General features: G+C 39.6%; 1 protein-coding gene across 1 annotated transcript; it reads left to right on the top strand.

Annotated features, from left to right (window-relative positions):
• The first annotated feature begins 8,694 nt into the window (after window positions 1–8,694).
• LOC146392924 (uncharacterized) lies at window positions 8,695–14,884 on the top strand. The gene is made up of 6 exons (XM_084938264.1): window positions 8,695–8,764; window positions 9,806–10,150; window positions 10,285–10,635; window positions 12,376–12,480; window positions 13,943–14,006; window positions 14,749–14,884. Exons 1-6 carry the CDS (start codon window positions 8,695–8,697, stop codon window positions 14,882–14,884), a joined length of 1,071 nt encoding a protein of 356 aa, XP_084794390.1.
• The last annotated feature ends 70 nt before the right edge of the window (window positions 14,885–14,954 follow it).

Raw genomic sequence — 14,954 nt, 5'->3', positions numbered from 1 at the left:
TTTGGTAGCAAAAGCTTAAAAGAAAAAACAAGCACAATGGAAACATCTTTAAGGCAGTTTTTTTCCTACAATGTCCCAAAGAAAATCCCACGAGTCCAATGTTTGGATGTGTAATGTATTAAAAGGCACATACGTCATTGTCGTCACTTCCTGTGCTTCTTCTCTCTTTGTCAGTTTTCTCCCTGTAAATATTGTAAATATTATTGTACAGTGAACCAAAGACACCTTATTTTTCCTGATAAAGTGCAAAATAAAAAATTGTTTAAAAGACCATTTTGTGGGAACTGGTGGCATCGGAGATGAGACTTGCAGACTTTTGCAGAATACAAATAAATACATAATTCAGCCACTTCTGTCACTCTGTGGTGGCAGTCACTGAGCTGGCACTGCATTTGAGGTGTTGAATTAAACTCTGCAGAGATTTATCTTTACAGTTCTACTCACATTCACAGTTGTGATCAGAGAGCAGAAACAAGAGTTTTCTTGATAAACTGTATCTGATAGAAATTTTTTGATAGCATGCTACAATGCTATAAATGCTATAAAACTGGGGGGGGAATACAATTACATCTGCACTGAGAGCCAAAGTCCTCAAAATCCTGTGTCCCCTTCATCTACATGTCTATAGATGTCTGCTCCAACGACCACCATTTGAACTTGATCCAACTTATTCCAGAATTTGTCTTCAAATGAGCATCCAACTTGTGGGGCATACACGATGACAGATTTCAGCATCACTCCAATTTCTTTCAATATATCACCTGCCCAACAACGCATATAAAAATGTTGGTGTTATGGACCAATTAAGACGGTGTTAGGTTGATTTTGATCATATTTGTCATTGTTGTACTTAAATTTGTAAACCTTGTCCTTAAACTGTATGTTTAGAGATTTTTCTGTTCCTCCCCTACACATCGAGGATGTGGGGGAGGCAAATAGTTGTTTAACTGCAGGCACATTCCATCTAAAGGTTCTGGTTCCTTATCTGGTAAAGGATGTTCACTCCCGGCCATTTAGGGGCTCACCTATGCTTGTATATGGTGAACCATTAAAGTTAAACCACATATGGGTGTGGGGAGATCCTCTGGATAACTAGGAAATGTGGTTAAATAGTTCTAAGCTCATATTGTGTGGGAAGAAGTCACATATACAGAGACACATACACACATGCACTCACACATACCCACATGCACACACACGTGCTCGCACATGCATGCCCACACACACTCAGTGCCTGAGCTTTTATGGGACACACTATATGGGTTTTACATTGCGTAACCAGTTTAAACCAGTTTGACTGTGTTTGTGTAACCCACGGTGGTCATTAAAAGAGCCTGCAAGGGGAGTCAGTTTGAAGTCGGCTGAACATCTTGCCGGACTTCCCTTGCTAGCAAGTGAGAACCGTACGGAGTGTCTTGCTTTTGTTCACAATGACGAAGCTCTGAGCCAGCGAGGTCTGACAGTAGACCTAACAGAGGGCATATAAGTCTGTGGCAGGACCTGCATTAAGTTCTTTGGATTATTACAATGTTTACCTCCTTCCTGCTTAAAACATAGAACACAACACCTAAATAAACAGAGACCTGGGCTGTTTGCAGTGCTCCCAAGAGCACTAAAGACCAGAGGACACATCCAAATGATAACGATGTGTCCACCTCAGCAGATTCAAGAGGGAAGCCCCAGATTGACCCCTCAAGGCCAAAGGGTGAGAGCCTCAGATGTGAAGCTGACTCACCAGAGGCTGGCCCAACTCGAGGACAGAACCACCCAGCAAAAATATTATTACATTACCAATTTACATATCAGCTGGCATAGTGATTCATAGTTCTCACTCATTATTTTTTAAAAAGAATTGTTGAGCTCCTCACCTGACATAGTGCTCTTGGTATTGTAAAATTCAGCGTCTTCAAACAGACGATTCAAACAAACAAACGGGCTATCATTGATGTCATCAACATGAATTTTGCATGCCTTAGAACAGTGGTTCTCAAACATTTCACAATGGGCACCACCTAATAAAATATATGGCTCTTGAAGTACCACCCTTATGACCGACATTAAAGTACGGTAGTATAGGCCTATTTAACACCACATACAGTTTACTTACATACATACTTATATGAATGTTATTTATTTTAACTGTCATAAACAACATCATAAACAAGTGATAATAATAACAACTGTACTGCATTAAAACATTTACAACAGGTGCGATATCCAATCTCTAAGTGATGACCTGATGAAACCTGCTTCCAGGTCCAAACTACTCTGCATTTATTAAGGCTGTTGTGTTTTTAACATGTTTTAATGCTTTATATTTTGTTCTATTTAATATGAACAAGCCCCTTAAAAAAAGTCAGTGATCACTGTCGGCCTCTCTTGGTTTTTAATCATCACTATTCATTTTAAAGCTCAGTTTTTAAAACATCACGATGTAACTACAGCCCAGCCCATGCAGCAGTATATTAATGACTGACCTTATATTGCAGTTGTTCTCCTGACTGAAGTTTGGTCTGTTAACTTCATCCTGCCATGCAGTTTCATTTGTTCCTAACCATCGGGAACCCTCATTGAGTGGGAAAAAAAGTTCGTGTTTATCCTCCAGCTTCACTGTTTATATTATGCTAACTATGGCTGTGTAGCTAGCACATCATTATAGACCAGCTAGCCCAACTTCAGTAACCCTACAAACGTCACTGCTGTTTAGTTTTCTGTCTGCATTTATGTTGGAAGTGATAGCAGAGCTGTACGTTTTAATTTTTGCTGTGACGTTTAAGCTGCTGGATTTTTGGCTTCACGACCCTACTTCATGGTTTGTGGACGTCGAAACTCAGTTGGTCCTCGTGGCGTTTCGGCCGACAACACAAAATACCATCATGTGGTGGCCTTTCTGGATCCGCTGTCCACCCGCCATGCTGCGGCGCTACTCCCTCTCCGATGCAGAGTGGGCCGAGAAACTCCTCTCTCTCTCGGGCCTGGGTGATGGTACCGCACTCGAGCTCACGGAGAGCATGTTGTCCTTTCTAGGAACGGATGACGGCGGATTCCTCTTCACTCACATCTTCCTCCGACAGTTGCTAATGCGAGCTGACCACGCCAACTCCCCACTGCTGGCCGTGAAGGATTACCACTCACTTGCAGAAGAAGCGGATCGTATTCTCCTGGCTACCAGGAGCTTCAGCATCCAGGCGATAGTTCCCGACTCACCGATGGCATCTCCCCCGCCCCACCCGATTCTCCCAGGGGCCTCCAACTCATCGATGGTGACTGGGATCACGGCACGGCAGCACCACGGAAAAGGGCTGTGTTTTTACCATCAGCGTGACAGCGCCATGCCGCCTTTGCAGTTTCAAGGCCCAGGGAAACCAGCCCGCCAGCAGTCCGTAGCGGCCACGACCACTAGGCTACTATTCATAGAGGACTTACGCTCGGGGAGACGTTTTCTGGTTGACTCCAGCTCCCAGAAGAGCCTCTGGAACTCTCATGTCATCTTTGCATACCTCCACAATGGTATGTTATTTAATCTTAAAAAAAATTGGAGATTTCCCGCGTACCACCAGAGAGAGCATACACAGGCTCCAATGTTTGAGAAAGACTGCCTTAGAAACAAATCTACTTACTCCACAAGTTCAAGTTTTGTAGTGAATCACAGAATGGACAGTACAGTTGGTCAAAACAGGACCTCCTAGGAATGATCTAACAAAAGCAACTGTCTTGTGTGTTGTGTGTAAATGATGACCTGGAACGTATGCCCCACCCACCCCCCTCAATTTTGAATCAGGTAATGCCTTTGATGCTTTTTATAAACCTGTTCTCAGACTTTGTTTTCCCACTTCCTGGGATTGAGCTGCCAATACAGAAAACAAGTATAACTTTTCCATATTCATGCTCACTCTTTGGCATACTAACATGACCACAGCTGCTAAGTGGCAGCAAAGAAAAGTAATGCGGGTCAAGTAAAGCTAATACAAATCAAAGTATTACATTTTATTTTTTATTCATGTAAAATAAAAAAGGAGCTATTAGAAAACACATATTCTTATATATATTTCTAAAGTTTCTTCCATGATATCTTCCATGAGAAAATGTATATCAAATTCTATGTCACTGCAACACATTGTGAGACATTTCACTCAAAACCATCAGTCAACAGCAGATATGCTGGAATAGAAGTGAACAAACAGAATAAAACGCCAGTACAACGAAATTATGGGAGCTCCAAATGAACCCAGCTGAAATAAAATATAAATTGTAAGATAGCAGGAATAAATACCAAACAGTAGAACTATATACCCAGGCCATAGGAGAGCATGCTCTCTAGTGAGGAGCAGTAGAAGACCAGGATGCTGGTGTTGTGGGTCCAGGTGAGACTGACTGAGATGTGGGTCCCATGCACCTGTACTCCATTTCTAATGACAGGGGAGTGGACCTTTCTGTGTCTTTTGAAGTAAGCTATGAGTTTTTTTGTTTTCAGGACATTCAGGTTTTTTTTTTTTCTGAGCAGCAGGCAGGGAGAGTTCTGAAGGTGGTCCAGTTTGGTGGTGTGGCGAGGTGTGGCTTGGGTACAGCAGCAGGCGAGGCTGAGACACACTGGAGCTCCATCAGCTCATCACGCCTTCCCTGCATAAAAGAGTGTGCCAGGACCCAAGGTTGTTGGTGTTGTTGTGTGTGTGTGGTGCAGCTGAAAAGCTGCAATCGAGTGAAAGATACAGCAACTGGAAAAGAGACGTGTTGAAAGAGCAAACTATGTGGTCGGTCCGAGCCAGCCAGTAGAGGCGCAGGCCCGAATGGTGTTTCACCGCCAGGCAGAACAGCTGCATGACTGGTCCGAGCGCCGGATGCAGCTGATAATGAGTCTGACAGCTCGGTTGGTTCCTGAGCATCAAAGAAACCTGCTCTGCTTGAGCCTGAGGTCAGCGCACGGTGAGGACAGTGAGGTCGCTGTGCCATCTAGTCCAGCGGCATCGGCCAGAGGCCAGCGTGCCGTCTGGACCTGCCTCGGTTCTGCCAGAGGTCAGTGCGCTGTGTGGTCCTGCGCGCCAGCCACCTGGCAAGCTGCCTATGTGCCCCAACTCTGTCCACATCTTCTGCACAGCCACCGCTTGCCATGCGGTTGCCCCCCGGTTGCCCCCCGGACCCGCCTCGTCACCTCGTCAACGGCTGACTGTGGCCAATTTCCCCTTCCGTCCTAGATGGTTTTGGTCACTGTCACATTATCTACACTGCACCAAATGTAGAAAACGACAAACTGAGTGAGGGTCTCCAGGTCCTGCTGTTTGAAGATGGGTCAGTCTGTCAGACCAAAACAGTCCTGTGGCTGGAGGAGAGCATCATCATGTTTTAATGATCCGGGTTCTTGGAGAGGTCTGTTTCCTGAGGGGTGTGTAGGCAGAGATGAGGAACATAGAGATTGTTCTAGGTCAGGAAAGGGTGTTGCTATGTAGACATGCTTGATGTTACTGTACACATTGTCTAGTGTCCTGTCCCCCCCTTATAGGACACTTAACTTTGGAAAATTCCACCAGAGAAAGAAAGGGAGCATCTTGACTCAGTAAGTCTAGAGCTAAGCTCTGAATCTGACAAATATTATGCCTATGCCAAGCATTTAACAGGATATCCTTTGATGCATAGTTGTCAACATATGCACCAGCTAACATCCTAAGTCACCCTGCTAACATGATTAAAATTGGCTTGGTATTTATCATAGCAAAACAGCAAAAGGCAGTCCCGTGTTCTGTCTGATGACCCTCTCTCTCTGCCTACCAACAAAATAGCTGAAGAAGAAAAGATTAAAACAGACCTACAGTATATCTACAGAGCTATATCAGTATCTGTAGGTAATTTCACATCGAGAGCTTTATTTCTTTTAAAGAACCATTTGTACTTGCAAACACTGAGTAGTCTCTCTCTCTCTGGGCGACGCCTCTGCTGCATTTCCTGCAACAGGAGGAGAGCCACCTTAGTCCCCAAAGCCACTCTGCTTTTTAACTCCAGCCGATAAGACCATTTCCCACACCCATAAACATAAACTACACTCTTCTTATACTACTGACACTTTATTCACTTTTAGTCACTTACAGTTATTTATTCACCTTTCAGTCACTTTAATTTTAAAACTGTGGAATTTTAAAACTGTATATTCTGTGTATTTATTATTTCACTCCTATTGCCTGTTCTTATTGTCCTTATCTTCAACATTATGCTGCTCGGATGTTTGTTAATTGCCCCTTGGGGATAAATAAAGTCTTCTGATTCTGATTCTGATTCTCTCTCTGATATGCACACACACACACACACACACACACACACACACGCACACCTACACACGCATACACACACATACACAGATAGAAAGAGAGGGAAAAAAGAGAAAGATTAACAGAAGTGTGGTCAGCGATGTTGTCAACTTTTTCAGCTTGTACACACAAACTCGATGCATGGAAAGTTAAGCATTGTTTTTGAGGTTGGGCTTTCAATTGAGGTGTGAATTCACAGGGGGCTTATCTTCCTGTCTCGCTTTCTATTTTAGTTGCACGAACCTAGGCTGCTGCTTTACCTTCTCATCAGGGCGAGTGAAAAAACTACCTCTGTGTTACAATGTTCGTGAAAATACCTTAAAGTAATTAAAACCTACAAAAGAGCTGTCGACACACAGATACCCAGTCACACTACATCATCCTTACATATTCTATGAATATTCTCATATTCATAATATTAAATGGCAGATTTAGTGAAAATGAGCCAATGGCATATATCAAAGCCACTTTGTGCCAAATACAGTATTTTGCTAGTAGTTTTTTGGGTCTGTGAAGAAATTAAAAGAATTGAAAATTTCATTTCATTTATTCAGCCTATCTATCTATCTATCTATCTATCTGTAGGTAGGTTTTTTTTTTCTTTGACAGGTCGGTATTAAAGTATTTATCTATGGTTAAGTATATTAGTAGCATGAGGGTTATGCTGAGTGATTTTGTGGAAATTTTCTGTGTTGTCTGTGAGCTTGCAACTCCTCCCACAGATAAAAGCAAGTCAATTTGAAACTCCTAATGCACAAGCTAAACTGTCAGTGTACTTTAAAGTATGTGTTTCTCACTTGTTTAATGTTCCAACTTATAGACTGACAACCTTTTAACATTTTATTGTAACAGGCTAATTATTGTACAAATTAATAATAATGTTATTTAAAAAAAATTACATTACCGTTAAAAACTATACTAGGATTTATAGACCAACCAGTTTGTCTGATACAAAAGTAGCTCATTGCGGCTTTTTTTTAAACTCCTCCCTTCTTGCACGTTTACACTTACAGCATATCCTGTTGAAGCCTGTAGAGTTAAAGTTAGTTCTGAGTAAACAACTTTAGTGGTTGGCCAAAGAGCAGATAGATGGCTCACCACAGCCGGTCTGTTAATGTAGATGTTCCATGTGGTTTTACAATTCAAAATGCCCTCACATAGTGCTGGTAGTTTACACAGTTTGTTCCATAATAATTGTGCTTAATCAAAGCACGTGTGTGATATAAAAATGCATACTTATCTACTAAAAGTAAGTAAGAGTAAAGGTCCGAGTGTGCTTCTCTTACTAATGTTTCCATATATAGGACTTTGTAGGTTGTAGTAAGAGCTATAGATACTCAACTCACTGTCAAAACCACCGACTCTTTTTCAGTTGGTTTCTCTCTCTCTCTCTGAAGACTCAAAAATGAAGAATCGACAGTGCACACCTTTCATTTTATAAATCAAAATATCATCTATTCTATTCATACATATTTTATTTCATTTTTGGCATTTATTTCCATGTTTAGATATTTCAAACATGAAAGACGGTGTTGTAAAATAAAAATAAAAAATCAGCTTTTTTTGTAGATTTTCTCACTCGATCTGTGAGAATACAATGCACTAGAACTACATGGTTAAAGCTATGTGGTCAGCCTTAGGTTATTAAGGCTGCCAAGTGAGACTTGCCTAGCGGGTTAGGGTGACTGACCTCATGAACTGCTCTCTAACACACACACACACACACACACATACAGATGCAAAGACACACACACCCTGAGAACATAAGCAATAAGTGAGTGAAACAGACTTTCACAGAATTTCACTCAAGCAATGGAGAACAATGCTTTTTAAAAATCCTGTAACCCTGTTTAGTCTCTCATTTGTTATGACTTTTCCCAAAATAGGCTCATTCATCAAATACTACATTTAAAGTTGAGTTGGATCAAATGAAAAAAAAAAAAAAACCATGACCACTTATATTTTAAAATTACAGAATTAAAAAAAATATTGTAATACCACTACTGCGGCACACTGAGTAGTTTATTAACGCAGTTGTTTACACATATTTTGACATGAAAACTGCTCTAAAACTAAGCCCGAGTTACAAGGGGTTGGTTGTATAAAAGATGATTACTGCCAGACTGATGATGTAACTGTCTGAACTGAGCAGAGAGTCCAGACTGTGGAGAACTAATCAGAGAAAATAAAGGGTGAAATCTAGAACACGGCAGTAAAACAGGTTTCAGGCCTGAACGGGATAGCTGAGAATGTGAAAGGCACCAGACTGAGGGCGGAGCATTGTGGATGCTGGATAAGCAGTTGCAGGTTTGAGTAGGCAGATGTGGATGAGATGATAAACTTTGACTGTTTTACTTTTACTTTTCAAAGTTATAATCTTTTATATTATTTATTTAAAATGGCCAATATAGAGGCCAAGACCAAAGCAGCATGGAGGGAAGTTAGACAACTATCAGAGCTGCAGAAAGGTATCCAAGGTGTACTCTCAGTGGCAGGAGAACAATATGAGAACAGCCCCACCAAGGCTGGAGACGGTGCAATACCGGAAGAGCATATGGGAGAAAGATGTAACCCATAAAAACAATGCTCAGTGGCTAGCCGAGCCCCAGCAACCTCCCCAAACCGGATACAGTATCACAGTGGCAAACATCCTAGACAGAGTATAAAGCATGAAGAGGCCCTGACATTATTCACACCTACTGGTTAAAGAAGTTAACTGCACTCCATGAGCATCTAGCAGCACAAATGAAACAGCTGCTAAGAGACAAAACACCAATGGAATAGCAAACTGAAGGCAAGACCGGTCAATAATTATTGGTCTACTGGTCGATAATCTGCCTCAGTACCAACCACATGTAAGCTCCTGTCCTGCATCATAACCTCTAAGATTAAGAGTGAGGTACAGGAAGGAGTTGGTGAGAACACTAGAGGGGCAAAACACCAGCTATTGGTTTTATTTATTTATTTGCACTGATTTAGTTGGCATCTAGTTAAATAAAAGGATGATAAGATGCAAATTGTTAATGTTAGCATGTGGTGGCTGCTTGTAGAATAAAAATACACAAATGTTCGCTGCACTGGAAATTATTTGTGTTTGCTAAATGGGAGGTCGTGATATGGGGTGGGGGGGGGGGGGTAATTTGCATTTCAGCCAATCACTTTGATTTGTGCTTTGCAAACCTTAAACACCTTCTGACTAAATCTTCCATTTGGTGGAGAGAGTACAGTACTGTGGTACTGTGAGACAGGTCTGCTGTACCACAGTGATCGGAGGACTGTCTGCTTTGATTCGTCTTAGTACAACATGTAAGTGCATCTTACCTACCTATATACTTACTATGACAACTACTCAGATATACATATAGTACTGTGACATACTATTGTTGCACCATTATGAGTTAAAGGTCACATTAGATGACCTCTGAAACACTGTATAGAGAAGCAAATATGTATATGTTTCACTGATTTTCTCCTGTTGTGTTATGACAATTACTGTTTCTTTTCTTTAGCCTTGCTTCATACTGCAGAGGTTCCTCATCTGATCTCTTTGACTACACTTGAACTTGGTGGAATTGCCACTTTTCACTGTCCGTTCTCTGAGAAGACAGACAGATTCTTCCACTGGTATAAGCAGTCTCTTGGGAAAATGGTCCAAACAGTAGCTACAGTAGTTTATAAGAAGATAGAGCTCATCAGTCCATTTAATCATACACGTTTCCATGTCCATAAATCAAATGATCAGTGTTTTCTTACGATCGATCACATAAACAAAGAGGATGAAGCAACATACTTTTGTCAAACTGGATCCGAGTTTTTACAACATTTCGTTAGAGGATTCTTCTTGGCTGTAAATGGTAAAATATGCTACATTATGATTGGTGTATATTGGTGTTGTTTTTTTCTGTCAATAATTACAAATCTTTTCCATCTTGCAAATAACTGAGCTCAGTCATTTCTGTTCAAACTCTACTTTTAATACATCACACAGATTATAATCACCAGACATCTGTTTATGTGACACAAACTCCAAAGTCGTCATCGGTCCAACTGGGAAACACAGTCACCCTCCAGTGTTCATTTCTCACTAAGAACAAAGAAAGCAGTGCTCAGTGTCCCAGTGATCGCAGTGTGCACTGGTTCAAAAGTGGATCAGGAGAAAACCATCCAAGTATCATTTATAGAAATTTCACTCATAGAAACAGCATGGATGATACAGAGAGACGCTGCATCTACCATCTGTCCAAAACAATACAGAACTCCTCTGATACTGGGACTTACTACTGTGCTGTCGTCACATGTGGAGTGATACTGTTTGGTGAAGGATCTAAAGTGGACACAAGTAAGTATGTACAGTCTCTAATATCCTGAACTCTTTTACACATATAAAAACAGGTAGCCTGAACTTGATTAGCCGTTTGGTATTTGGATGGGTTATCTGTAGAAGTCAGCACAAGCCAACTCTAAAGGTTGTATTGAAATCATAATTTCATATATATTTTTTCAAACAGCTACATTACTTAAAACAAAATGTGGTGACATTGTGAAAAGCAAAATGTATTTCATTGTGTAGAACATTTTTACCTTTGATGTCTTACACATCTGTACTGAAAGAAAGAATGTAAAAGGTAAAATAAGGTTGTATTACTGTTTATTTGTAACAGTAGTTGAAATGTTCAAATAACAAGTATTACATCATTACACCACCAGCAGCAGTCTGAACCGTTAATCTAAAGTATCCATGTTGGTTATGTCAAATTTGGACCCTATCATCCAGATGACTCAGTGGAAATTAACTGTTATTACACCAGGCAAGAGCTTTCCACTCTTCTTTTGTCCAATTGTGGTAAGCCCATGCAAGCTGTAGCCTCAGATTCCTGTTTTTAGCTGACAAAGAGTGGTCTTCTGCTGCTGTAGCCTATCTGCTATAATGTTCAACATGTTGCATTCAGAGATGCTATTCTGCATACCTTGGCTATAATTTGAGTTATTGAGGAGTGTGGCCATTCTCCTTTGACCCCAATATCAACAAGGAATCTTCACCTGAAGAACTGCTGCTAACTGGATTTTTTTTCTTCTAGATTCACTTTTCATTCTCTATAAAGCCTAGATGGCTGCGTGACGAAAATCCCAGTAGATCAGCAATTTGAAAATTATTCCCAACTTCCTGTCTGACACTATGACGCTATGTTCAGAGACGCTTAAATAATATTTCATGTCACTTTGAAATTCAGCAGACTCTCTTTATCATATCTACATGCCTACAGCTGTGGTCAAAAGGTTACGTACATGCATGATGAGCATGAATGATGGTAATTTGGGAATGAATTCTGTGAACTGTTCTTTTTCATGGGTGAAATGACTCTACACCATAAATCTTTACTAAGATGCACAAGCTTAATTTCCTCTAATCCTCACAGAATCAAAAGTATATATACAGGCATAAAGTATAGATGTACCCTCATTAATATTTGGTTAAATATTTCTTAAAAACTTGACCAGACACTTTTGGTAGCTACCAGGATGCATTACGGCAGAATTCAGGGTGGATATTTGACCACTTTTATTAGCAAAATTGGTCGGTTTCATGCCTGGCTTTTAAGAACAGTCTGCAAATTTTCAGTAGGATTGAGGTCAGAGCTTTTGGAGGGCCATTGCAGAAGCTTAATGAAATGTTATTCATCTTTGTCACCACACTGTCAGGCTCTGGAAGAAGACCTAAACTGTCACCTCCAGTTAAGCAAACATACAGAAATTCATCAAATATTATTATACTCAGCTTTCTGCCAAAAAATGTGTTTTGTCTGTCTACAAAGGTAAGATTCTGAGGAAGGAAACAAAAAGTTAAGCAATTTAGCATTACCAGTAAATTATGTTGCTGTTAACTGTTTGCCGAAAACTGCCAAAATACTTCCAAGAATACGTTTTGCCAAAATTTAACATTTGTTTGAGTTTTGTTTTTTGTTTTTTTGTTTGTTTTGTTTTTCTCCCTTTTATACAGGTTTAAGTATATGTTGCAAAATCAATAAAAACTTAAATGCAAAAAAGTGTTTGAGTGTAGCAAACATTTCTCTTCTTCCAGGAACAGAACTGGACCCATTGATTCTTACTCTTGGAGGACTGTTGGTCTGCTGTGTGACCGTAATCATCGTCCTCATTTCCTGCATGACTTGTTGTCATTTCAAAGGTTGATTATAGATTGACATTTATATTATTTGCATATACATCTAGAATATGATATTAATATGATTCTATTGCAGTAATATTTTTTTTTTATTTAAATTCTGTTTTTTAATAGTAAAACTAATTCTCAAAATCAATTATTAGGCTCCAGTATTTCATAAATGTTGTTAAAAGTTTAGAGATTTACTGCCCACTAAGATGTCCTTGGCTAAGTTACAACCACAGGCTCATTAATCCAGATGCTCTTGAGCAAAACTCTTTCACAGTTCTCCTCAGCATAACATGTGCATACATTATACACCAGGGTAAAAAATTATTTAAAAAAATATTTGTTCATTTTTTTTTTTTCTTAGAGAATGTAAACTATTGCATACTGATATGCAGCCTTTGATTTTATTAACAGGAGCAACAAGTGTTTCTCATCGTCTGGGACATAACAAGTCCGTTGCAAATCCAACAAATGATTTGGTAAATATTAATTTTATGATTACAGTTTCTCCTGCTTTGGAAATCTGCTTTCCACAAACCTTCTGTCTTACCTTTCTTAGCTAATATTTTATTACATTGTTTTTCCAAAACACAAGTAAGCTACATTTTCACTAAAAAACACAGAACAGCAGCCCAGAAAAAAAGTTTCCATACAAGACACATGATATTTGACAAGAACACACAAAGCCCATTCTAACATATAAAGCTTGATGAAAGATTGAGCTCTCTCCAAATCTAGCAAAATTTGAGCTGCTGTTAATGTGCTGTTCTCTGCTTTACTGTTGCCAGATCAGGTCCATTAAAACTGTCTTCAGTCACCTTCTGCCTTATGTGATCATCTAGTCTGTATATATGCTGTATTTCTGACTGCTGAGTTGATAATATAGCTACAATAAAGAAAATCTAAAATATTTTTTCATTAACAAATATATTTCTGTAGGATGGAGAAGCAAAAGATGTTAACTATGCACCGTTGGATTTCTCTACAAGGAAGATGAGAGAAGGAAAAAAGAAGAAGAGTGACTACGCAGACTGTGTGTACTCTTTTGTCAAATCAGAAGAACAAAACCAGCAGTAGCCTTCTCTCAGAAAAGAAAAAAAATCCTCAGCTTGCTTAGTGTGATGGACCGAGCAGTGAAGGAAACTTAGGCACAGGTTAAAGTCCAAAAAAATGATTTTTTTATTTAACCCAAAAAACATAATTGGTTAACTCGTGCAAAAAGAATCTAAATCTTGGGCCCATAAAAGAGGTCAAAATAACAAAACTCTACTCAAAGTTGACAACACAACTGATAACCCAAACAAACTGACCTAACTTAATGAGACAAAGGGGAAACTTAAATAGTGGCTGATCAGCCCACAAAAACAGGAGAAGGGGTAAAACACACAAAACCTAACTAAACCAAACATAATGAACTCCAATTCCCCCCCATGGTCCTGAGTTATGGCATGAACCAATTTGTAGTCTTCCTTTAAAGCTTGCTCCGCCCCTTTTCCACCTCTTGGCTCCTTAATCAAGGGACTGGAACAGCTGCAACTAAGGTAACTCAGAAAACAAAAAATGAATCATACATAACAGTGTAAACTAAAATGTGCGCACTTATTTTAGAATGCAGTGTTATGTGGATATGTGAATTAACTCTAAACCAAAACCAGTTATTTATTGTTCTGTAAATAAATTCCTGTATTTAAAGAAAGAAATGTGAATGCAATGTTACTTATGAGCCTCTACACTAACATGGTGATATTACCACTGTGTGGCTGTAAGTGCAGCCATCACACTTAGTCATTGTTTCATTTGATTTGTAACATTGTATTTCCTTTTCCAAGACATTTTGCTAGGAACCAGTTGACCATCAAATGACATCATTTGGCAACTAGCGTTGGCAATTTTTATCAATTAAGGGACACTCTGGTGTGCCAGAAGCACAATGTACAACAAGCTGGGCAAACTGTAAATATGCACTATGTGCATAATTATGTATACTGCACTATGCAAATATGTGTGCATACTCTTCTAATAAAAATGCAGTAAAATGTTGGTATTCAGTTTAATCAATATTTCATTTAAAACAATAAAGAAAAATACAGTAAATGATAACAGAAATCACATGGGCGTTTTCTCTGAAAAATAGGAAAAAACAATTGAAATAAAATACCGTAAATAGGGGCTTCAACCACCCAGTTACATTTTCCAAGGATATGTTTTTATTCATTGCTGACAGGCTGAACCCAGGTGTGTTTTTCTTCCCATTGTTCAAGATTCGACATTGTTTTTTTGTAGACAGTTCGTGGATGAGTTTGTGAGGGATGACTGTGTTGAAGGCGGAGCTGTAGTCAACAAAGAGTACCCTGATGTAGGAGTCATTATTTTCCAGGTGGGAGAGGGAATGGTGAAGGGCAGCAGCATTGGCGTCTGACGTAGACCTGTTGGGCCGGTATGCATACTGCAGAGAATCCAGAGTGTGTAGAATATTGCCCTTGATGTAG

The sequence above is a fragment of the Perissodus microlepis genome, chromosome 2 (assembly GCF_051167445.1).
Source record: "Perissodus microlepis isolate ML-2025 ecotype Zambia chromosome 2, ASM5116744v1, whole genome shotgun sequence".
Classification (NCBI taxonomy): domain Eukaryota; kingdom Metazoa; phylum Chordata; class Actinopteri; order Cichliformes; family Cichlidae; genus Perissodus; species Perissodus microlepis.
This window is presented reverse-complemented; position numbering and strand designations above follow the sequence as displayed.